This window comes from Ambystoma mexicanum, chromosome 11 (assembly GCF_040938575.1).
Source record: "Ambystoma mexicanum isolate Mex_15411 chromosome 11, UKY_AmexF1_1, whole genome shotgun sequence".
In the NCBI taxonomy this organism is placed as follows: Eukaryota; Metazoa; Chordata; class Amphibia; order Caudata; family Ambystomatidae; genus Ambystoma; species Ambystoma mexicanum.
Window position 1 is genome coordinate 554,543,542 of NC_090934.1, and position 25,606 is coordinate 554,569,147.

General features: G+C 49.1%; 1 protein-coding gene across 1 annotated transcript in view; it reads right to left on the reverse strand.

The window, feature by feature from the left end:
* LOC138503559 (catalase-like) overlaps window positions 1-25,606 on the reverse strand; it is a 515,936-nt gene that overhangs the window by 457,696 nt on the left and 32,634 nt on the right. The window contains exon 2 of the mRNA XM_069623379.1: window positions 22,062-22,233. Within this exon, the coding sequence (XP_069479480.1) occupies window positions 22,062-22,233 (172 nt within the window). The remainder of the gene's footprint in view (window positions 1-22,061; window positions 22,234-25,606) is intronic.

Consider the following 25,606-nt stretch of genomic DNA (forward strand, 5'->3'; position numbering starts at 1 on the left):
TGGACCCTGCCTGGTCTGGGTGGATGATTTTAGGAAGTATTATCATCAACCGGAGAGAGAGATTACTTTTGTATACACTTTAGCGGCTCTGTCCAATCACGAGATTTAAGCAGTAAATGGAGCACTGGGTTGTATCCTTCCCCGGTTTCGTCGTGGGCGGGCACATAACCCCCGACACTCCCCCGGTGTCCCTTATGTGGTTGAATAATATAGTCAAGGGTTTCGTTAGTATGTTCTGGAACGCTTTAGAATATTCATTCTCAAACTGATCGGGGCCCTGGGCCTTATTTCTGATTAACAAACATATCACTTTATTTGTTTCCTCCTACGTAAAGGGGGCTTCTAGCGACAGACTTCCTCGGTAAATTAAGGCCTTCCAAAAATTCCTTTTAATTCGCCCTCTGTAATCCTTTCCCTGCTAATTCCCTGGAGTACAAATCTTGTATGATTTCCAACTTCTCCCCCTCCTCTCTAGTCACTTCCCCCTCCTTATTCTTCAACTGCAAGAAAACATTTCTTGCCCGTTTCCTGAGCCTTGTCGCCAGGAACCTATTTGCCTTGTCCCCTTTTATGTAGTATGTCTGCTTAGTCTGGATCAGTGATTGCACTGATTTATCTGCCAAGTGTGTTTTCCAATTTGGCTCTGGCCTTCATCAGGGCCCTCCACGCCTTCTTCGATCCTTTAACCCTGTATAGTTCCTCAGCCTCTGATTTCCTTTTCAAGAGCCAGCCTTATTTTTTACTTCCCTCTCATGTATGCCACCATCTGCGCAATAAATTTGCCCCTCATAACTGCCTTACGTCCCATACCATTCCCCAAATTTGCTCCCTCTGTATCGTTTTTCTTGAAGTAATGCCTCAGGGGGTCTTCCATGTGCACCCTCACCACTGGGTATTTAAGTATAAGGGGATTTAACCGCCATGGTTTCCTTCCCTTTGGTGCCCCGGCCAGGGGCTCCAGATGTAAAACCACTGGAGCGTGATCCGAAAGGTATCTAGATCCGATCCCTATGTCTGTTACCTGAGGAATGAGTGTGTCTGAGACCAGGATCATATCTATATGGGAAACACCTTTGGGAACCGCCGAATAATGTGTGCAAGCCCTTGTTTGGGGTTTGAAAAATCGACAAGGTCTTGATTAAATGTAGTTCTCTAAGAAATTGCACCAATGCCTGTCTGTCTGCCATCCGCTTGTGTTAGGGGAAGGGTCTTATCCATCTGTGGGTGCATCATACAATTAAAGTCCCCTCCTATCAGAACCTCACCCATGCACCATCCCGAGATTTCCCGCCACACTTTAGTCAAAAACTGATCTTTTTCATTAGGGCAAGTGACCCCCCCACCACCAGGTATCGTCCCTCTGGGTCCTTTTTTACAAACTGTTTAGAGATCCCTGCTGCTTTCGCGATGAGAATTGCCACCCTACTCTTTTTAGCACCACTAGAGGGAAAAATTGCTTTGGTAAGAATGCGTGCCTGAGGCGCACTTCGTCCTTTTGTAATAAGTGCATTTCCTGTAACCAGGCTACCGTGGCGTGCAACTCTAGCAAACGCCTCTGGATGGAGCACCTTTTGACAGGGGAATTTAGGCCTTGGACATTAAGAGAAACCATATGTAAATCGGTCGTCATCCTATCCCCGTAGGTATCCCTCCTTTGACCCCTTTCTCTACCCTTTTCCCCTGAATGCCCGTTTGAGATTTTTGTACCACCATTCCCCCACCCCAACAAACCAATAATAACCCCCTTTCTCCCATACCCACCTAGTCATCCTCCGCTGGGATCTACTACCTCCCAGGGCAATAAGGGCTTATCCAATCCTGGATTCCTGTACCCCAACCACCACCCCCTCCCCCCACCCAACCCCACCCAACATTCCACCAAATCATAATAACGTGCCCCTCTTTAACGTCACTCTTCACGTGGCCCATCTCTTACCAGAGTTTACAGGACTTGTACAAGATTAAAGCTCATGGTGGGTCCCCCCCCTCCCGTCCACCATTTTGTGTCTGTTTCTCCCTTTTGGCGGTAGCCGGGCTGGTTTCCAGCATTCTTTACTTCCTTTCAAAGAGGTGGCCTCCCCTCCTCCTGCCATCATTGTGGCCATTTCTTCTTTGGAGATGAAAACTGCTGCCCCTGCCACTCTAAGAGTAATCCGCATGGAAACAACTAGTGATATCGAATATGGTTAGTGCGCAGCCAGTTGGTTTCAACTCGCAGCCTCTTTCTCTTAGCTAGTGTTGGCTGTGCCAGATCTTGGAACAGGACCAGTGGGGTGCCCCTGAACCTCACTGGCTCCTGCTTACATGCCCCTTTCATTATTTCTTCTTTCACTTGGTACAAATGTACCTTGGTCAGAACATCTGGAGTTAGGTTTCTATTCAATTGAAATGATGGGTATACCCGATGGGTACGGTCCAACACTATTTCAGGGTTACCTTCTGCGCCTAAAAATGGACTGGAATAGACTTGCACTTATTCCGTTAGGTCGCCGTCTGGTTTTGCCTTAGGAACCCCTCCGATTCTGATGTTGTTCCGTCTCAATCGGTTCTCTGTATCCTCTTGTTTATCCTGGATAGCCTGCATCCGCTGCTCCATCTCCTCTACCCGTTGAACCAACACCTCGTGTTCATGACCTTGTTCACATGTTACCGTCTCCAGCTCATCCACTTGCCTCTCCACTGCCATAACGTTCTTATTGATGTTTGAGATAGCTTTTGTTAGATCTACGGTGCTCTCTCTAATGTCCTTTTTCAGTTTCTGCAGCTTGGCATGCAGATCTGACCCGAGTGGAGGATCCTCCCCCTCCTGCTGGACACCTGGTGGCAAGTGGATTTGTGCATTAGTCTGTTGGGCCCGCTTCGGCATCTCTGCGCCCATCATAAACGTCTTGATGTCGACCGATTGAGGGCCTTTCTGCATTATTGATTGTTTGGTCGCCATTATGCCTCGACGGGTATGCCATTGCTTTGTCCTTTCACACTTAGTTCCTTACACCTGGTGTAGGAAGAAGGAGGGAAGCCCCTCTGCACTCGCTGCGCCTTCCACTTAGCTGCTGTGTCTTTTATTTCACACCTCTGGGATCACTGACTCTCCCTCTCAATTTGAGGTGACCTTGATCCTTATGGCTAGCCAAAGGAAATATCTTCTTGCACCGGGTCAATGTCAATGCTGCATGCCTGTTCTTCACTGTCTTTGTCAACATGGTACCTCAACCTGTGCTTGCCGTATAGGGTTTTTCAGTTCCTGTTATGCATGGGGGTGAGGAGGTTGGGGGGGGGGGGGGGGGGGGGGGGGTTTGCCCCGGTCCGATTACACGTGAGGGGGGGGGGGGGGGGGAGTGGGGAGGGGTCAGAAGAGGGGTGCACCCCCATGTGCCGCTCTTCTCCACATTTCACCGGCAGGGGCCGGGTCCCTCACCATTCCCTCCACTCCTCTGTCCTCCACCGTCTGCTTAGCTACTTATACTTAGGGCGGTCCCCCCCCCCTCGACTCTGTTACTTACAGTAATCTGTTTCCCCTTTACCTTCCCTTCCTCTTCTCCCTCAGGACTTTTCTTTTCCCAGAAACTTCACCGTCTCACCTGGCCCCCGGGCACGTTCCAAGTTGCAGCTTGTAATCTCCGTCAGGAATTTAATTACTCACACGGCGGACTACCGCTGTGATGCTCCTTGTGCTCGCCTCCCGCCGCATTCATCTGCTCCCCTCTTCACCACACAACCGACCGGGAGCCAGGCGTCATCCCTCGCTCCCGCTCCTCTGGATGCGCCTGGAAGGGAACGTAGGCCCTTCTCTCCACCGGTGTGATCCGCACGCCTCGGTGCCTTACTTGGAATTGTCAGCATCAGGGGCTGTGCCACTGCGGCTTACGCTGCTACGCCCGCCATTTTGTCCTTCCTCCGCTGGCCTCAGAGTTTGAGGCGAGGGTTCCAATGGATAGTCCATACTACCCACCTCATCAACCGCCATCCGCTGTACCCCTCACATTAGGGGGTCCGTCACCCACAACAGCAGGGCTTTTGGTTGCCGCATGGTGGTGAAAACTGGGTGGAAACGGGACCCAGGATCAGGAGCTCCTCAGGGACGCATCGGCTGGCATCCCTGGCTAGCCACGCCCCACACAAATCATTCTTAAACAATACTTTCAGGACTTTGGGGAGGGGGGGAAATCAAATTGCTGGGACAGTTCAGGCACAGCTGGATAAGATGCGTGAGGAGGCATCAACATTGCACGAGATAAAAGGAGATGTGAAGAAATTAGAGGAAAGAGTGGATATGAATGAGACAGCGCTCCAAGAAGTTGCAAATGATGCACAGAAAACGGATGAACTGTTAGAATACCTAGCGCAGCTAACACATAACTTGGAGCTACACCTGAAGACCTTGAAAACCAGTCCAGGAGAAGGGTTAAGGGCCTGTCCGAGGAAGTACAGGACAAAGATCTCAAGGCTGCAATCTTGCAAATATTCACTGACGTGGCAGAACTGGATGGCGAAGCCTAACTGAAACTGGATCGTGTCCATAGGATGGGTTCATTGAGGAAAGAACCGGGCACAAGACCGAAAGATATGTTGGTGGACCTTCATGAAGAAAAGAATGTTGGGGCAGCTAGGAAAGTGAAACAGTTACCATATAATGGATCAAACCTACAACTTTTCCACGACTTGTCCCAGATAACTTTGATCAAGAGGAAAAAAAGTTGGCCCAGTGGTGAGCTTTCTTCGCGGATATGATATCCGATACTGTTGGACATTTCCTCTCAGCCTGGTATTCGAATGGGATGGCAGGCAACGGGGATTTCATCCTGCAACAAAGGTGTGAGTCGCCGGGAGCCCTGAGGGAATTGCAGGCCCTGTGAAGCCCTGCCCGACCCTAGCGGGCATCCGTGAGTACATTGTGTGCTCTTTTAAAAAAAGAATTGTGAAATTACATCTGCGCTCAGAGCGCGTTGTTGTGCCTGCTCTCCCCTCCCCTCCCACTTCCTGGTTCTCCTCTCCCTCCCGCCTCCCTGACCGCCCCCCCCCTCTGATTGGCTGCCTGGCTGCCTCCCTTCTTGGCTACTCGACGCCCACTCCCCCTGTTAGCTTCCTTGTTCAGCTGAGCCTGGGAGAGCGGTCGCCGGGAGCCCCGAGGGAATTGCAGGCCCTGTGAAGCCCTGCCCGACCCTAGCGGGCATCCGTGAGTACATTGTGTGCTCTTTAAAAAAAAAAATGGTGAAATTACATCTGCGCTCAGAGCGCGTTGTTGTGCCTGCTCTCCCCTCCCCTCCCCTCCCACTTCCTGGTTCTCCTCTCCCTCCCGCCTCCCTGACCGCCCACCCCCCCCTCTGATTGGCTGCCTGGCCGCCTCCCTTCTTGGCTACTCGACGCCCACTCCCCCCTGCTCGCTTCCTTGTTCAGCTGAGCCTGGGAGAGCGGTCGCCGGGAGCCCCGAGGGAATTGCAGGCCCTGTGAAGCCCTGCCCGACCCTAGCGGGCATCCGTGAGTACATTGTGTGCTCTTTTAAAAATAAAATGGTGAAATTACATCTGCGCTCAGAGCGCGTTGTTGTTCCTGCTCTCCCCTCCCCTCCCACTTCCTGGTTCTCCTCTCCCTCCCGCCTCCCTGCCCGCCCACACCCCCCCTCCCCTTCCTCTCCTCCCTCTCCTCCCTCTTCCTATAACCACCTCCTTCTGGGCAGCCCTCTGCCCGGCAGCCCCCTGTGGCTAAGGGCCCCAAGGCCAAGGGCGACTCCTACAGTTGCGGCTCCCTGTGTGTCTGCAGGTGTCCGCAGGGGACGCAAGACGCAAGTTCAATTTGCCTTCACCACCTTCTCCCTGCCCACCCCACCTACGCCTGGCCACTGCACTCGCAGGGTGTCTTCACTTCACTGTGTTCCACAGTTGCGGTAAACTTGGGTTTTTCTCCCCTCGCAGGATCCTCAAACTTAGGTGGACTCTCCACGGTGTACCTAAAACGCATTACTGTTGCTGTTCTTAAATGTGGTAAACTAGGGTTTTTCTCCCCTCGCAGGATTCTCAAACTTAGGTGGACTCTCCACTGTGTACCTAAAACGCATTACTGTTGCTGTTCTTAAATGTGGTAAACTTGTGCTTGCCGCTCTCTTCCTGTCTGCAGGCTCTCACATCGTCTGTCTCCCCCCCCACTCCCTCCTACTTTATGGTGCTCTCTATCTCGCCTATCTTCTCTAACTGCTTCTCTATGGACTATCCTGCTCTCCTCACTAAATCCGGTAGGAAAAAGTTTAAAAAGGACATCCTGGTCTCCAACCCAGGCCTCCCTATCGCTGACACCTACACTAGTGCCTGCTCTAAGGAAACTCTCACCGACATCCTCTTTTTTGTGCCTTCGCCTGACCTATGGCCCCTTCATATGGTCTCTGTGCTCTCTCCTTTTTCCTCTTCTCCCATTAATGGTGGCACCCGCTGGGATGTCCTCTTGGCCCCCTTCCACTCTTCTAAGGCCATCATTAATGTCTACGCTAATGGGACCGTCTTGGTCCAAGGCCCTCAGGCCAACCTTCACCTCTTTGATAGACGCTTCCCTCGCCTCATCAACTTCCTCTCCTCTCCTGCTGTCCCCCCTCCTCTGTCCTCGGCTACCTTGCCTCTACCCTCCCTCCCTGCTCCCTCTCTTGCTCCTTCTTCACCTCCTTCTTCTACACCTCCGCAGGGCGTACCTCTGATCTGTACCCCTCCCCGGAAGTCCTTCAAGGATGGCAACCTTCTCCACATTGCCACTCTTAACTCTCGCTCTGCCATCAAGCATTCCTCTGATATCGGTCACCTTCTTGAGGAACTGGACCTTGACGTCCTCGGTCTCACTGAGACATGGTTCACAGCCAGCTCTGTCACCAGCTTTGACACACTCCTACCTGACGGTTACAAGATCCTCTCCGTGCCCAGGCCCAACCGTGCAGGGGGGGGGGGTGTTGCCCTTATCTTCCCTGAGTGGATTCCTGCCACTGTCACTCCTACGCAGACCTATTCCTCTTTTGAATGTCTTGTCTGCCGACTCTCTCTCTCTCCTAGCCATTCCCTTACCGTGGCTACTATCTATCGGCCACCTGGTCAAATTTCCTCCTTCCTCTCCGAGTGGGCTGACCTCTCCTCCTCACTCCTGTCCACTACCACTCAACTCCTCCTTCTTGGTGACTTCAACATCCACCTAGATGCCTCCTGTCCCCCCACTGGACTCTTTCGTGACCTCTGCGACTCTCTCTCACTCTCTATTCTCCCATCTGGGCCTACTCATTCTCCAGGGCCCACTCTTGATGCTCTGATCTCTTCTGACCTTCCCCTCTCAGTCCCTCTCTCCACTCCTTTCTCCTGGAGTGATCACTTTCTCCTATCCTCCCACCTCACCCTCCCTACCCCACAGGCCAAGCCACCCTCATCATTGCCACCCACCTTCTCGGTCATCCGACCCATGAAGCGCGTGTCAGTTGAGGCTTTCGCTGCCACCTTCTCCCCCCCCTCCCCCTTCGGCTGACTCCCACCCTGACACAGCCCTCTCCTTGCTCCACTCTGCTATTTCTGATACTCTTGATATCCTTGCCCCTGTCATGAGAATCCGCCTGAAGCCCAAAGCCAAATGTAACTCCTGGTATGATTCGGATCTCGTCACCCTAAAACGCAAGTGCAGGGTGGCAGAGAGGAAATGGCGTGCTTCTTGTTCATCCTCTGACAAACTGGCCTGCCGCCTGCTCCAAAGGCAGTACCGTCTCTCCGTTCTCACCAAGAAGAGAGCCCTTATCCAAGCCGGCATCTCTGCGGCATCTAACAATTCGGCCGAACTCTTTAAAATCTGCAAGGAGCTTGCCACCCCTGCTGCAGTCTCTACCTCTCCTGTCCCCTCCCGGGCCCTCTGTACTGCACTGGCCTCTCACTTCATCTCTAAAACTCAGGACATCCTGTCCTCACTCTCCTCCTATCACCTCCCTCCCTCGCTTCCCTGCTCTTCCTCCGGCCCTTCTGCAGCCACCCCTCCTCCATCCTTCTCTGCCTTTCCCCTTTTCTCTGCTGACGAAGTTTCCAGACAAATCCGATCTATGAAAGTCTCGTCTAAACAGGTTCACCCCTGTTCCTCCAAAACTATCAAGGACCACATCGACTCCCTGGCTCCTGCCCTGGCTGACTTTTGCAACCTCTCCTTCGCCTCTGGAGTCTTCCCCATCCCCCCTCAAGCACTCCCTTGTGCACCCTCTTCTTAAGAAACCCTCTGCCGACCCCTCCTGCCCGGCTAACTATCGCCCAATCTCCATCACTCCCTTCCTGGGCAAGCTCCTGGAAAAACTGGCCATCTCCCAGCTTAACCTCCATGCTGAAGCTGTTGGTAGTCTTCATGACCACCAATCCGGCTTCAGAGCGGCCAGAAGCACGGAAACTGCTCTCCTGAACATCCGTGATGACCTGCTCTTGAACCTCGACTCCAACACTGAGTGTGTTCTCATTCTGCTCGATCTCTCTTCTGCCTTCGACACTGTCAACCATGCCATCCTGCTCAACCGTCTCCGCGATAACCTGGGTATCACTGGTCAGGCTCTGGCGTGGCTGACCTCTTTCCTTTCCAATCGACCCTCCCAGGTCCAACTTGGGTCCTTCCTCTCTGACATCTTTTTCTCCACCTGTGGTGTTCCCCAGGGATCTAATCTCTCTCCCTGGCTTTTCAACCAGTATCTGGCACTTCTTGCCCACCGCATCGCCGCCCTCTGCCCCAACTTTCAGTTCTATGCGGACGATACCCAGCTCATTTTCAGGCTACCCTCGGCCTCCTCCGCTCCTGCCCTCATCTCCGACTGTCTGTCTGCTATCCAGGAATGGTGTGCTGCCAACGACCTCCGCCTTAATGCTAGTAAGACTGAGATTCTACTCATCGGCTCACCCACTCCCTCCTTCCCTGCAGCTCTCTGGCCAGCCTCTCTTGGGCCTCTTCCTGCTCCTACCTGCAAGGCAACAAACCTCAGGGTCATCTTTGACTCCACACTCTCCTTCTCTCCTCATATATCTGACGTCTCTAAGAAGTCACACTACCAGCTGCACCTCCTTAGAGGTATTCTTCCCTTCCTCTCCTTCCCCCAGAAGCTCACTGTCTCCCGAGCCCTGGTTCTCTCGAGCTGGACTACTGTAACAGTCTCTATCTTAATCTGCCTGCCTCCACTCTCCGCCCTCTGCAACTCATCCAGAACAGAACTGCGAGACTTGTCCTTGGCCTCAAGCCCAGGGACCGTATCTCTCCAGGACTGAAATCTCTACACTGGCTCCCAGTGGCTGCGAGGATTAAGTTCAAAACCCTCTGCATTGTCCACAAGGCCTTCTGGGGCCTGGGGCCTAAATACCTGCAACTCTCTCTTCCTAAATATCTTCCTTCCCGAGCCCTTCGCTCATCCGTCTCCAACTCCCTCAGGGTCAGCCGCTTCTCGAAGCAACGTGCTGGGGGTAGATCTCTCTCCGCGGCAGGAGCCTCCCTCTGGAACAGCCTTCCTGCCTCCCTGAAACTTGAGAACCATCTCCGGTTCCGGAAGCACCTCAAAACCTTCCTCTTTGCTTCTGCTTTCTCTCTCCCTCTCCCCTGCCAATTCCTCACTAAATTCTGCACTGAATCTGAAACTTGGCCACTCTCACCGACCTCGGTCCTGGGCCCAGCCACTCTCCACTTGCACTGCCTCCCTGGCAACCCCTGCACTGCGGGACTGTTCTCTGTATCCCTAGAGGCCCCCCCTTCCCAGCACTTGTCTGCACTTACCTTGCACTTGCCACCAGCTGGCCCTATTTATTTATTTATCTATTTATTTCTATTCTACTTACCTTGTACTGCACTTTTCCCTTCCCCCTACCCCTGCACTTGCGCGGTCTGAATGACACCTGGCCTAGTAGGATCGTTGTCTGTCCTCCCCCTGTTCCCCCCTCCCTGCCTCGTCGCGCCTTGAAACACTTGTGTATAGGCGCGTTACAAATGCCATATCATATCATATATCATATCATATCATATCATAGAGGAAAAAGAAGCAGGGACCAGCGTGCCGACAAAGGAAACGCAGAACAGAAAGAAGGGATGGGAGTGGACTGCAGTGAAGAAGAGAAACACCAAGAGGAAAGGTATACCGGGGGACAAGAAGGGGCTCCAGGGACTTTGAAGTTAGGTGATAAGAACATACAGCTATGAAGAATGTGAGCCTGGGGAGGGCAAGTGTTTTAGTATATAGGTTTCGGGAGTGAGGGAGGGATTTGGGATCAAAATATGGGCTTGGGTGCACCTGCACTTATCGGGGCTGGGTTGTGTCTTGGGCTCAAGCCCTGTGAGGGTGAATCGGGAGGGGCTAAAGGCCGGTTGAGCCCACCCAGCGAGGGGGGGAGAGGGGGCCCCAATCAAGAATCCACTGAATGTGGAGATAGACTTGCACTCTGCTCAGTAGATGGCTAAGACCAATAATTTAGGAATTATGTCACTGAACATTAATGGGATGAACTCACCCCTAAAAAGGAAGAAGTTAGAAAGATTTCTTCAAAGGGAAAAACCAGACCTACTGACTCTACAGGAAACACATGTGCAAGCTAGCGACAAACGCAAAATAAGAATACAGGGGTATTACCAAATCTTCAAATCTAACATGGGAATAAAAAAAAAAAAAGGAGGGGTGTTGATAGCTGTGCGGAATAATTTAGACATTACCATTGAGGACTGGGAAAAAGACACCAAATGGGAGATATGTGGCGGTTACTCCACAGGGGAAGGGGGAATTATATACGCAAGCCACCATATATGCACCCAGCTCAGGCCAGGATGGATTTATCCAGAAAATGATGAATACGCTGGAAAGATTTGCTAAGGGACACATTATATTGTCACGCGATTTCTATATAGCTTGGGATCCAGGGGTGGACAGGAGCGATGGAAGGGTGGCAACTCACTATAAGAGGGTCGGGACCCCAAGAAACCCTCAAGAGAAAGGAATCATATGTTTGGTAGAGCAGAGTAGAGTAGGGACCAAAGGGCATTTCAGTGGATGTGCCAAAGTGAAATAGAACATTGTGAAGTTACAGAAAGTGAAATTACAAGAAGAATGTTCATGAACCGAAAAGGTAGAAGAGTTTGACCATTGTGAAATTACTGAAAGTAAAGTAATATGAAGATTGTTTGCCAAGTAGATATACCACGCTAACAAGAAAGGTATACGCTACTTGGGGATAAAGGGAGACTGCAAGATAAGTGAAGTCCTGGCAAGAATACACCAGGTTGTTGGGACAAGAGAAGTCCTGGCAGGGGAGTAAAGCAGGCAAATTGCAAGCCTACAAGGAATACCAAGCAGAAACAGTGCATGTTAAACAAGGATGTAACTTGTGCTACTAAAAAGGGACTCACATAGCCTCAATGATATGAATAGTATGTTGGCCATAAGCGAATCGCATCATGTGACAACCTTCACAAACCAAGATTCCTAAATGTGACCATAGGGAGTCCATTTTGTAAATATCAGCCATTTTGTTTTTCTTTTAGTAAAACGCTTTGCATGCTTTAGACACACACGGTGCGAGGCCACAGCTTGAACTCTGAAATACTAACGTAGGCAGGAATGTAGAGCCATGCAGAAATACATTCCCTCTCACAGAGGCCTTGAAGCTGTGCAGGAGCCGCGCCTAATCAGTAGCCCAGGTGCCGGTTTGTCTTGCAAGAGCTGTTGTAAAAGGCAGTTAAACATGAATTATATGCAACTAGCGGTGCTCCTTCACAAAGAATGGTATTTCTGCCTCAGAACTGTCTGACCCTTAGCTCATGAGCAGCGGCAAACAGATAACGTTGTATGGAATGTTTCTCTGCTGAGAACAAGATATCCTTCTTGTCCCACCGCTCCATGTTTCTCATAACAGAAAATTGTCTCTGCAGCCTTTGCTACAATAACTAATGTTTAGACTGAATGTAGATGTGTCATAAACTGTCAATTACCAAACCCTAGCCTGAATGACATGTATAAGGGCGGGACGTACCGCATTAACAAATGATGATGCATTATGACAATGCATTACTTACCGTAAAAGCATTTCTGATGGTTGTATCTGCTTAGATTCACATGCTGTGCATAGGTCCGACATCCAGTGGTCACTGCGGAGTATTGCATTTTGTTTTTCGTAGTCGAAAAGGGGACGTCGACAAGGCGTGTCTGTAACACTATCCCTATAGTGACGTGCGTTGTACCCACAATCCCTCACGCGTCGAGGTCCCTCTGTTTGTATTTTTCTGCCCTGAGGGAGCCTTATAGACGTGAGTGAGTACAGAAAAGAGAGATATAAAAGGAAGTCTATGTTCCTTCCATCCGAGCGGGGAGGAAGGGTGGGCGCATGTGAATCTAAGCAGATACAACCATCAGAAATGCTTTTACGGTAAGTAATGCATTGTCTTCTGATGTTTGTTAATCTGCTTAGAATCACATGCTGTGCATAGACTAGCGAGCAGTACCTGGAGTTGGCGGTGGGTTATGAGAAGGAACAGTAGAGAAAAGATGTCTTAATACTGCCTGTCCCACCTGGGAGTCAGATCTAGAGTGTGCGTCTAGACAGTAGTGTTTTGTAAAGGTGTGCACAGAACTCCAGGTAGCCGCTTTGCAGATGGACTCAAGGGGAACATTTGCAATGAATGCTATGGAAGCCCCAGTGCCTCGAGTGGAATGTGCTCTTGGCTTGAAGGGTAGTTCTCTCTTAGCAAGAGTGTAACAGAGAGTGATGCATTGAACAATCCATCTAGATATAGTGGATTTTGAGACCGCATCTCCTTCTCTTCCTGCTGCCACCGAGACAAAGAACTGATTAGTCTTTCTCAGTGGTCTGGTTCTTTCCATGTAGAACATGACAGCTCTGCGTACATCTAGTGTATGCAGACTTTTTTCTCCCGAGCTGGAAGGGTTTTGAAAGAACGTTGGTAGTTCTATAGTTTGGTTTACATGAAATTTCGAGATGAATTTAGGTGCAAACCTTGGGTGTGTGCGTAGAACCACCTTATCTTTGTGAACTGTTACGAAGGGGTCTAGTACAGAAAGAGCCTGTAGTTCACTTACTCTCCTAATGGAGGTGATAGCTATTAGGAAAGCAGTCTTAAGGGTGATATCTTTAAGAGTTGCCTTGTGCATGGGTTCGAAGGGAGGGCCCATGAGTCTGGAAAGTACCACATTTAAGTCCCATCCGGGAGCTGGGTTAGCTATCTGAGGGTGTATCCTCTTTACCCCCTCCATGAAGGCTTTGATAACTGGTATCTTCCACCACGACACTTTAAGTTGGGAAGTGGTGTATGCAGAAAGTGCCGCTAGGTGGACTTTAATGGAATTGAACACTAAACCTGAATCCAGTAAATGGGTCAAGTATAGAATAATGTCAGTAGGAGAGCAGTCAACTGGGTTGATGCTAGTACCTCTACACCAGATAACGAATCTTTTCCATTTGCTAGAATAGCAGTGTCGAGTATTAGGTTTTCTGGCTTCCCTGAGGATGTCCATACATCTCTGTGGGAGTTGTAAATGTCCAAATTCTATGATCTCAGGAGCCAGGCTGCTAAATTCATGGTCTGAGGGCATGGATGCAGTGTCCTGCCCTTGTCTTGTGACAGCATGTTGTACGGGCAGGGAAGTTTCATTGGGGGAGATAGGGACATCTCCATCAAGTGAGCGAACCATGGCTGCCGGGCCCACATTGGGGCCACTAGTATCATGGTAACCTGCTCCTGGTGCATCTTGTGCACCACTTTGTTGAGAAGGGGAGTCGGGGGAAAGGCGTAAACAAATTTCCCTGACCATTGAATCGACAGACCGTTCCCCTTGGACTGGTTCTGGGGGTACCTGGAGGCGTAACTTTGGCATTGTGAGTTCTCCAGGGTTGCGAACAGGTCTATTTCCGGGAATCCCCATTCCGTGAAGACGTCTAAGACGATGTCTTCGTGCAATTGCCATTCGTACTCTTCGGGCAGGGGGGAAGTCTCTGCTGAGTTTGTCTGCTAGCAGATTGAGTTCCCCTGGTACATGTTGCGATAGTAGGAACATGTTGTGTTTGAGAGCCCACTTCCATATATTCTGGGACAGCTTGGACAGTCCTGGAGAGTGAGTGACCCCTTGCTTGTTGAGGTAGTACATGGCTGTGGTGCTGTCTGTGAGGACCATCACTGTCTTTCCTTGTAAGTGTTCCTGAAAGGCTTTCAGTGCTTTGAACACCGCTAGTAGTTCCAGCAGGTTTATATGCTTGGATGCTAAACTCGGAGTCCACACTCCGTGTGCCGTCTGATGGGATAGGTGAGCCCCCCATCCTGTAAGGGATGCGTCTGTGGTTAGAGTGGCTTCCACTGCGGGTGTGGCAAAAGTTTTCCCTAATAACAGGTTTTCTTTTGTCCACCACCGTAGCGAGAGAACCAAGGCCTGCGAGACCACCACTAGATCGTCCCATTGTCCGCTGGCCTGACACCACTGGCTGTAGAGCCACTCTTGCATTGGGCGCATGCGCAGGCGCGCGTGAGGTACCAAATAAATACATGACGCCATCATCCCTAGCAAGCGCATTGCTTTGCGTACCGTCACCTCTCGGCCTGCTACATAACGGGGAATTTGAAACAGCATGTTTTGGACCCTCTCGTTGGAGGGGAATACGAGGCCGTCCTTTGTTCGAATTAGAGCCCCTAGGAATTGTTTGGTTTGGCTGGGGTCTAAGCTGGACTTCTTTTCGTTGATGGAGAAGCCCAGTTGGGACAAAAGGTCTACGGTCTTTTGGGTATTGGAGAAGCATGTTTCGTAAGAATCCCCTGTTATGAGCCAGTCGTCGAGGTAAGGGTATACCGGGATGGATAATCTGCGCAGGTGGGCCGCTGCCACTGCCAGTACTTTCGTGAATACCCTTGGTGCAGATGCTATCCCGAAGGGTAGTACTCTGAACCGGTAGTGTTTGTCCTCTATTTTGAACCTGAGGTATTTTCTGTGCGATGTCAACATTAAAATATGAAAGTATGCATCTTTCATGTCCAGTGTTGTCATGTAATCCCCTTGTGATAACAGTGGGATTACCTCCTGTAAGGTCACCATACGAAACTTTTGGGGTTTGACAAATATGTTCGCTGGGCGCAGATCTAATACAGGGCGCATGGTTAAGTCCTTTTTGGGTACAAGGAAGTACACTGAATAAATACCTTCTGTTACCTGTGATAGGGGGACGGGCTCTATAGCTTCTTTCTTCAGTAGTTCTTCCACCTCTTGAAGAAGAATGGAGAGGTGTTGCGGTGTCATGCGCCGGTTCCGTGGGGGTTTGTACTTCAGGGAACCGTTGAACTCGATGCAGTATCCGTGGGCTATGGTGGATAATACCCAACGGTCTGACGTGATTCCCTCCCATGCTGAAAGGAACGATGTTAGCCGGCCCCCGACCGGTGATGCATGGGAGGGGACCCGAATTTTCGGGTCATTTGCTGGTATTGGGCGTGGAACCTCTGGGGCTGGAGCCACGACCTCTTCCTTTGCCACGGCGTTGGCCTCTTTGACTGAACTGGGTGTTACCCTGGTTAGTGGGCCAGTTGGAGCCAGAGTAATATTGTTGTTGTTGGTTCTGCTGCTGTCTTTGGCCACGAAAGGAGCGTTTATTACCATAGCCTCGCCTGTTAGGGGGCCTAGAAATTTGATCCAGAGTCTTGATGGTATCAAACTCTTTTTTAGCATGTTCTAGGGCCTCATCTACTGCTTTCCCAAACAGATGCGTCTGTTCAATGGGTTTATTTATGAGGGAGGCTTGGGTTTCGGGCTTAAAACCTGAATTGCGTAGCCAAACGTGGCGCTTGAGAAGTATTCCCTGCACTAGGGAGCGGCCAGCAGTCTCAGCGGCATCTAGGGAGTTTTTAACGATGCCCTGGTTTACCAGTGTGCCCTCTGATATTATAGCTAGCAGGCGAGAACGCAGAGGTTCAGGTGCTTCCTCTGCTTCGCTGCGCAGCTTGTTCCACTGTGCATCTGCGTAGCTAGCTAAAAGTGAGTTGTTATTAGCAATTCTAGTAGAGAAGGCGGCGGAGGTCGTGATTCTCTTCCCCAGTGCGTAGAGTTTTTTGCCTTCTTTGTCTGGAGGTGCTTCACTAGTGGATAGTGGCACCCCTGCTCTTTTTCTTGTGTTGGTAACCACAAGGGAGTCCGGAATAGAGTGTCCTCTGATGTATAAAGGGTCAGAGGATGAAGGGCTGAAGAGCTTTTCTATTCTAGGGTTGACCCCTCTTACTAAAGCTGGGTTAGTAAGGGAAGGAGAAATTCTTCTTTTAATAGAAGCCAGGAGTGGAATAGATTGGCTAACAGGGGCTTTTTCTTTGATGACTTTTTCTACAAAGTCAATGTCTGGAAGCGTTTCCCCTGTATCAATCTCAAAATGCGCTGCTGCCTTGCGCAATAGTGCATTGAGGGAAGGTTGGTCATCTATGGGAGAGGAGTTCCCATGTGAATCCTTGAGAGGAGAAGGGAGAAAGGCATCAGGGTCTGAATGTACTGATGGGGATTGCCAAGGCTGCACTGACGGTGAATGCCAGGGCTGCGAGGTAGCTGTATCCTCTTCAAACCCTGTAGCAGTGGTGTAAGGATCTTCTTCGAACCCCTCTTCCTCAAGTTCTACCTCTTCTTCTCCACCCAAATACTCCTCATCTTCTTGGAGGTATTGCTCCTCCTCAGTGAGGTCAACCAGCCTAGGAATCTTGACTCTAGGGTCATCCTGTGGCCATTCTCTTTGTCTTTTGTGAGTGGGTGGGTCTTGGTTTCCTAGAAACCTTTCCATTTTCTCCATGCAAGAATGGAGTCTTTCAAGGGTCTCATGGGGTACCCCTGAATAGTCTAGAGGGGGGAAATTAGTGTTTTCGCCTTCGAATCGTTTCGAACGCTCCCACAACGTCGACGAGAGGTTCCCGTCTCCTTCTGAAAAGCCTTCAGGTAGTTCGGAAGCGTCCTTTGGAGAAAGGGGCAGTTCCTGGCTACTTTTGTGTTTTTTCGACGCGGTATTCGACGTTTGTTTCGTCGTCCGCGTACGTTTGTCCTCGGCGACAATTCTCGCTAGGCTCTCGGCCACGATTTTGTCCGTCGAGGGCTCTGGTGTCGACGTTGTGTGCGTTGCGCGTTGTACCTCGACGGTCGCTCTATGGAGCGTTGCGTCGGATGTTTTTGGGGTAGCGCCCGTGTTAGATGGAAGCCCAATCGCTGGTCGCGGCTGCGTTTGCGGGTGGGGATTGTGACCTTTACGGTCTGCGGTAGACGCCGGAGTGCCCTGCGTCCCCTTCGGCGCTGATGGATCCTTCGTTCTCGACGAAGAAGAGCCGTGGGTAGTGTGTTTAGCCTTATGGGGTTTGTGTGCGTCCTTGTCGCCGGGGTGTTCATCCCCATAAGCAGGGCGTGAGCCGAGCCCGTCGGGGCCGGGGACGGACGAGGAGCGGGAGCGCTCCTTCTGGGGGTTCATGACTTCCGTAACGGACGTCGAGTTATCGCACTCCTCGTCACTTTCAGTAACAGCGGCAGCGGGTGAGGAAACTGACTTCGACATCGCGTAGTCCGCCCACCTCTTAACCCTACGTTCTTTAAGAGTCCTGGGTTTTAAGAGCTTGCAGGCTGCGCAGCTGTTCTCTATGTGATCGAGGGGTAAGCAACGATTACAGAGCTTGTGCTTATCTTTCCAAGTATATTTGCCCCTGCAGCGTGGGCAAAACTTAAATGGTGTCCTCTCCATAGCTGAGGCAATAATAGCTGGCGATAACAACCCCAAGGGAAAGAAAAGGGAGAAAGAAAGACATTCTCAAAGAGAAGAGACAAAGTTCTAACCCCCACTCTCCCTACTGTAAGTTGGCCGTCGAGGCCAGGCCACGTGTTCGGCAGCGCCGAAGGATCTCCTCCGCTCTTCCTCTCCGTCGAAAATCAGTTCGGCGGAGAAACAGCTTCACAGCTAACGTCGAGGGGGAGGGATCGTTATCAGTATATTAAGTTATGACAAAAGGACCGAGGTCCGTGGTAAGTATAGCAATGTCTCTCTAGGAGCTCCGCGAAAGGCGACCAGAAACTGGGCGGAAAAAAACAATCTGAGGGACCTCGACGCGTGAGGGATTGTGGGTACAACGCACGTCACTATAGGGATAGTGTTACAGACACGCCTTGTCGACGTCCCCTTTTCGACTACGAAAAACAAAATGCAATACTCCGCAGTGACCACTGGATGTCGGACCTATGCACAGCATGTGATTCTAAGCAGATTAACAAACATCAGAAGTATATATATATCTGCTTGAGCGCTGCCCGCTCTCTCGCTCGCATCTCACAGTGTCTGGGAACACACGTCGTGAGGCGTTGAGACCCAGTCGGCCAACTGAGATACCTTGAACAAAACCAGACTTGTTTGGAAATCGAATTTCACGATTGACGTGTCATTGGGTATATGGTTATTGTGCCTTATTTCCATATGTGAGCCAACGAGGCGTTCCGGTCATGTGACGTTCTTGATCAGGTGAGGATTTTTTAACACAGCAGCTGCAGGCAATCTCGACCTAGGTTTCACGGAAGGGGAACCAGAAGCACGAGCAGGGGCAGACATAAGACCGGCTAAATTCTGAATTTGCTGAAGTTTACCGATAGCTTGGTCAAGTAGTCCTAAATAAATAACATTTCCATAGTCTAGCTTAGAGGATACCTGGGCATGGACCACGATGACTGGCATTCTTTGAGAAAAATGTAAATATTTTGCAAAGTAATTCAAGTTGAAAACAGCTGGAGCTGGTTACTGCTGGAGTGTAGCAACAGAGATAGAATGTAATCAATCAGGATTCCCAAATGTGTTACTACTTCAATCAGAGTAAGACATGAGCCAATCGACATGTCAGAAACTAACCAACCAGACTTTAGAAGAATCGTTGACCAAAATCGGGTTACTCCCATTTAACTTCAAACAATTCTATCAACTGCTGTTAAACAGCCTTTCAACGCTGCCAGTATTTTAGAGTCGGCTTTGCGATCCAAGCAATAATTGGAGTATCATCTGCATATTACAGAGGTGAAGGCTCAATGAATGAGTTCTGCCAGTGGAGCAACACACAAATTAACAGAAGTGGGGAGCAGGGCAGATCCATCGGGATCACTACAGGTCAATTAGACTTCTGATGAATGGAAATTTGAAAGGGCCAAGTGCCGCCACCTGGCCCTGATTAAACAAGTAGGACTTCAACCATCTTAGTACGGTACAAAGGAAGCCTGTGTTGCCAATCATTAAAGCAGTTTAACATGGTCCACTATGTCAGATGTTGCAAGTAGATTACTATCAATATGGCAAATGAGTCCATTTCAAGTTTATCTACCAAAACGGACCTTATGGCCTTTCTGTGTTTAAAGCCAGCTTACTGCTGGTGGAAAAACCCATTGATGTCTACAAATTGTTGCCTATGCCCTGCTACTGTTTTCTCAGTTTCCCAAAAAAAGCGTACTACGACATAGGCCTACAAGTGGACATCATGGACGGGTCTACATTTGTATTTTTTTTCAACAATTGCTTTCAGGCATCTTTATAACATATATATCAGACAACCCATCAGAACATTCCATGTAGATGAGCAGATTTAGCAACAGTTAAACCCTGATAACAGAGATAGGATTGTGGGGTGAGAGTCTGTGGAAGTTGGGAGCAGTTCTACGTGGACGTCTATTAATAAATTCAACTCATGCCCTCCTGTGACTGCAATGTACCATCATTTTGAAATACTCTAAGCAATAGGACCATTGCAGTCTTTGGGTATGGAAACTCATTGGTCTAAACATTTGCCTTTTAAGCATATTAAATACGGGAATGCCCCTGCCTCATCGCATTGTTGCCCCAGATGCTGGTTTCAAATATGCAGGCCTGCTACACATGTTCTGGGAATGCCAAAATATCAGACCCTTTTGGAGAACACGAAAATTACTAGAAGAGTCCAACAACGATGCCTTCAGACGCGAGTGGCTGCCTAGTGGGTCTCCGGTCTGGAGCAGAGGGTAAAACGTGCTTAAATAAGCTGGTAAGCCTAGCTAATAACCTACCTGTTCGGACAAAATCTGAAAAATACCCGGCCATTGCATTATGGGTGCTAGACTTACAACGATGGGGCAGGGGGGAGGGGACCATACTACGGGAAAATACACATAGATACACAACGCACTGAGCAGGACATGAAACTACAATGGGAGGAGGTACTAGTAAAAATGAACTACAGCAATGCCTGAGAAACCACAATGAAGCAAAACCCTACATACTGTATTACATTACCCCCCCACATTATTGATGTATTGCAGATGGTGCCGGACCCACCTGGTTAGCCCTTAGACTAGTCCTTGGACTCCTCTTCCCCTCATCCATCAACTCTAAAGCGTGGGGAGACTGGATTACTGCTGGGTGTAGATGAATTATGCTTTTTGTTCTTTGTTTGTGGTTTATAATTACCCAAAGCTGCTTGTTGCAGTGAGAGGTATGTCTAAAAGGACACAGATAACGCAGAAGATACAGGCAAGCCTCTCAATACTTACGGATGTTAACACATGATGCATTACTAACAACTGATGCTGATCTTTGACGCTGTATGTTGAAATGAATAAAACAATTTATAATAAAAGAAGGGAATGCCCTACAACCACAGCACTCTTCAGCTAGAGCAAGTTGTGGCAACTCAAATGCCAGGAGGCGTTTCTCTTTACCTTAATTGAGACTCCTTCAGATCACGCTTTTCGTGTAAAAAGCATTAATATTTGGGTAAAACACAAATGTTTGCATTCTGTTCGAAAATTAATTTAACTGGGGTTGGATGAAATATTTAAGTAATTGGTAGGATAATGCATATCAAAAGTAGTGCGATGTGCGAGGTGGTTATCAAACTTGAGCATTCCGAGGTAATGAAAAAAAAGGTGCTGGCTTGGTTTTCATTATCAGAATTAACTTAAGCAGTGAAGGGTAGCTCATAATTGCTGACATTTTCGATCAGGGTGCTTGTGTCATATCCTGCTATTCAAAAGATAACAGTGTTTACAGATTGGCACCATCCTCAGAATTGTCACAACCTGTTACACACAATTCCTTAAACCAGCTTCAAATTCAGTCATGTCCGTAATACGTTCCATATAGCCATGGATTATTCAGACCTTGGGCGGCTTCGGAGTGAAGGTCTCATATCATTTATTTGCGGATTCAGTTCTTTTGTTAATATTTTACCGATCAGAGCTTTCACAGGTAGGTGCAGCACAATAACCTTTTAAAGTAAGCCCTTCCTAATAAGACCCTTTTCATTAAATCTGTTGCATCTGCCCTCCGAATCTTGGATTACCTGCCTTTCAAAAAGGTTTGCTCTGCAGTCTCCAAAATTGGAAAAAAATCCTGCCCTCTAGAATCAGGAGATCCTAGCCTTTATACTTACTTAATAATTACTTGAGGTCATATTGCATGGCATCTGCAATCCGCTTCAATGCTCACGGTGGCTGGAAAAGAAAAACCTTAAACGGAGCTTTCTACCAGATCAGCAACACGTACGCCACCAAACACTAGATAGACAGTAATTAACTGCAATAACTTGGACCGGAAATTCCATTTTATAGCCTCTCAAAGCTGTACATATGTGGTTCTGCCATCCGAATTAAGACTTGCGTGCTTTTGCTGTTTAGAGCACACAGCGTTATGGTAGTTTGATTACTTGCATCTTGTAAAACAATTCAGTTGGTTTGTAAAGTCACTCCAAGCCCCCGCCTAAACACCCATCTGGTTAGTCCTCGAATCCTGGGCCTTATGATATATTTACAATGAAAAAAGAATAATTACAAACTACCAAAATGCCTAAACAAAAACATAATTGAATGTACTACCCCTACCCGACACCTAGTTGATAAATATGGCCTATGCTGCTCAGTTTTCTTCTTCAATATTGATGATGTATTGCAAAATGATGTATTACAACGTTAATGTTAATAAAAATGAACTGAATAAAAAATGTTTTACTAATAACTACAACAATATGAAATTTGAACAAGCAGGCCCATTACACTGAAAAGATCAAGAAAAGACCATGATGCAATAAAGTGGATAACTTACCTGCCCCTTTAGCATGTACGACTCTTTCAGGGATCCTCTCCCGATCAAAGTGGGCCATCTCATCAATGAACGCCACATCTTGAACCAAAAGGGGGCCACGGGGTCCAACAGTCAAAACGTTCAGTTTATCACAAATAGGTATGCCAGCCCCAGTTGTAAGTGAATCCGGTTTCTAAAATGAAAAAAAAGAAAAGAAAAATCACATTTAAACAAAACACAAAGCAATAGTCATTAATGAAGGGAACCCTACATTAATCTGCTACCAAAATCATATCCGCACAGCATTGCAAAAAAAAGGTTAGTGCTGGTAATTTAAAACACACTGCTGTGACAGTCACAGGGTCAACATCACATCCTGTCCAAAAGAGAGAAAGACTGACAGGACCCTGAACCGTACCCCAAACTGACCCGTTCAAAGCATGCTGAAAGTTATCCACAGCCAGTTGAAAAATGTATGCCCAAGAGAGGTTTGGGGCTGTTGCAGAATAACCCTGCAGGATTTCCCCACCCCCCCCAGGACCCAACCAGAGAGGCTCCCGAAATCAAGCCTATGATGTTAGGTGGACCAGCCTGGGCCTATTCCCAAACCCGACAGAGAGTAACTAGTTAGGATCTACTAAGTGCCAAAGGAACTGGGCATGCAGTACAGCATCACCCAAGATGCATCAGGTTTATAAACCAAAACACAGAGCAGAGCCCAGAATATCTTCAAAGGATTCAGAAAGAAGTAGGCTATGGGGAAACACTAGCACCTCCAGAGAAGCCCATCAGTCAACAGGTGTTGATCCTCCAAGGCAAAAACCGAACTTATCTCAACCCCACCTCCAATCAGTAGCAGCAGTGCCTGTGAAGGAAAACCGTTTTCTCCCACCTCTGCAGCTGTGCAATTTCAGGAGAGAAATGCCTCCTTCCATCTCCTCAAAGGAAAAAACAATGTTTTTGCACGGGTGGTAACTTACTAGAGTTTACTGTCCATTGTGATCACCTTTCAAAAACCAGAAACCCACAAAATGAACTTCTGTTCGGGGGACAGCCAGAGGGCAGGGCAGGAGCAGAGCAGTAGACCAATATCAGCTCCTGCATTGGAACAGAACTGAAAATAACTCCAAAATGACGCCAAGCCTTAAAAATACTTCCTGGCCCTTGCATGGAATGGGAAACTAAGTATCCAATATATTTAAAGGTTTGCTTTAGCAAATAGGAGGTCAGTAAGGGTTTTGAAACTGAGGCGAAGATCTACAGAGTGTCCGAGTTGTGTGCCGAGGAGAAAAGGTTGCTGAGAAAGCTGGCGAGCACCAGAGAAGGGGAACACTTTGAGCCCAGAAATGGACCTACTCGAGTGTGGAGTAGAAGAGCCCTTTGAACCCTAGAAGAGGAGTGTACTCCAGTGAGATGGAGGGAAAACGGCCCCTTGAGCACCAGAAGAAGGATATGCTCTAGTGATGGAGAGATGAGCCTGTTGAAACCCAGAGAGGGTATGCTCCAGGGAGGGGGGAAAAAGAGCCCCCCTGAACTGGAGAAAGGGGCACGCTGCTGTGAGGAAGAGGCGAGCCCTCAGACCCCAGAAGAGGGGTGCGCTCCAGTGAAAGGAAGGAAAGCCTTGTGAACCAGGAGGGTGTGCTGTACTGAGGGGGAGAACAGCCCCTTAACTCCTGACTGAAACTGCACTTGTCACCTGGCTACCCTCTGATCTCGGGCCAAGTTCCCCTGCCCCCACCAGCTGCACACCTGCACGCCCCCCCCCCAGGCAACCCCCCGCAATTTGGGGGCTGTTTCTGTATCCCTACAGTCCCCACCAGCTCTTGACACCTGATGTCTGCACTTATCCCTGCACTTGCCACAAGCTGGCCACACTTTTACCCATCGGTTTATTTATTTTATTTATTCTTTACTGTTGATCCTATGTATTGCACTGCCCTCTCTCCCCCCCACACTTTCCCTTTCCCCCCTCTGCTGCATTTGCGCGATCTCAATGTCACCTGGCCCATTGTCTTTGTCTTCCCACTGTTCCCCCTCCCTTGCCGTGTCGCGCCTTGACACACTTGAGTATAGGCAGGTTGTAAATGCCATATCATAAATGCCTAAGAGAAGGGGGATGAAAATAAGAGTACTTTAGTTCCCCAGAAGAGGGGGATGTGCAACAGAAGCAGAGAGCCCCGCAAGCCCATAAGAGGGGTATGCTACAATGAAAAGAGCAACAGAGTGTGCATGATTTTGATCCCAGGAGAGGGAATGTGTAAAAGAGGGGGCAAGCCCCATGGCCCTAGAAGAGGGAGTAAGTAACGGAGAGAAGACCATGAAGAAGGGGAGGACTTTTAATTTATTTTAAAGTCTTTTTATTATCATTTATACATATACACTTTTGCTTTATTCGGGCGATTCCATCGTCGCCAACTTCGTATGTTTACACGCATAGTAAGTACAGGTCTTTAAGACAACCTTAACACAATAACGATACCAAAGCTGTCCTCCCGCATTGAACTTGGTGACAAACATGCATTACCCCCACTCAGAATAGATGTGCAGGATTGCCCAGCAGTCAGTGTATTCACTTCATATGTTGTGGTGCACATGGACGCCTCACCGATTACCACCTTGCAAGTGTCCCATTGGGCCACCCCCCCCCTGTACAAGTAGTGTGTTGTTACTATGGAGCATATGACACAATTCTCACAGAGGCTTGTCGTCTGAGGGGTGGAACATGTCCCAGATCAACAGTTTCCATGACGCGTAGGTTGCACTGGTGCTCACATCCGTGCCATTTACTGCCCACACTTTGGTTTCCGTCTCAGCCCAAACTCCTTATACCAGCGTGTGTACTGCGGGCCCCTGGGTGACTTCCACGACATAGCAATGCATCTCTTAGCTAGTATACATGCAATGTCCATGAATTTAATTACATGCTTGTACTTACTATTTCTTGGATACGACCCCAACCAGCACACTTGGGTTCCAGGCATATCTAGTAACCGCAACACTTCTGCATGTCTGCTCAATGCGTACCCAGAACCCCTGTACTGTCACACAACATGTGTATCAAGTCCGCCCCTACACTACTGCACCAAGGACATGATGGTTGTGTACCGCTGCTGAATCTAGTCACCGTACTAGTGGTCATGTAGGTGCAGTATAGTACATTCAATTGAATCAGTCTAAAGCAAAAGGTTCCCGGACACCTCCCTAGGGTAACCCAATATGCGTTCCCATTCCTTCTCCCCTATGTCCTCCCCAATATCCGCCTCCCAGCGTGTTTTTAGTGTAGAACTCCGAGGGTTGGGTCTGTCTACCAAGTTACTTTACAGCCTGGATACCGGTTTCCATGCATCATCTAACGTGTACATCCGAGTCAGCATTGGGGTTGCCACTGGCTGCCCAGGCCATTCCTTCTGTTTCCATTTAGCCGGCTCCCTCACTCGCAAGTACTGCAGGAATTGGCCGCTGGGTAGCCCAGTCTCATCAATTAAGGTCCCGATTTCTTTAAATTCACCATTGTCGTACATGTCCCCCCAAATAGTAAGTCCCCAGCTCTCTCATTGCCTCGCCGC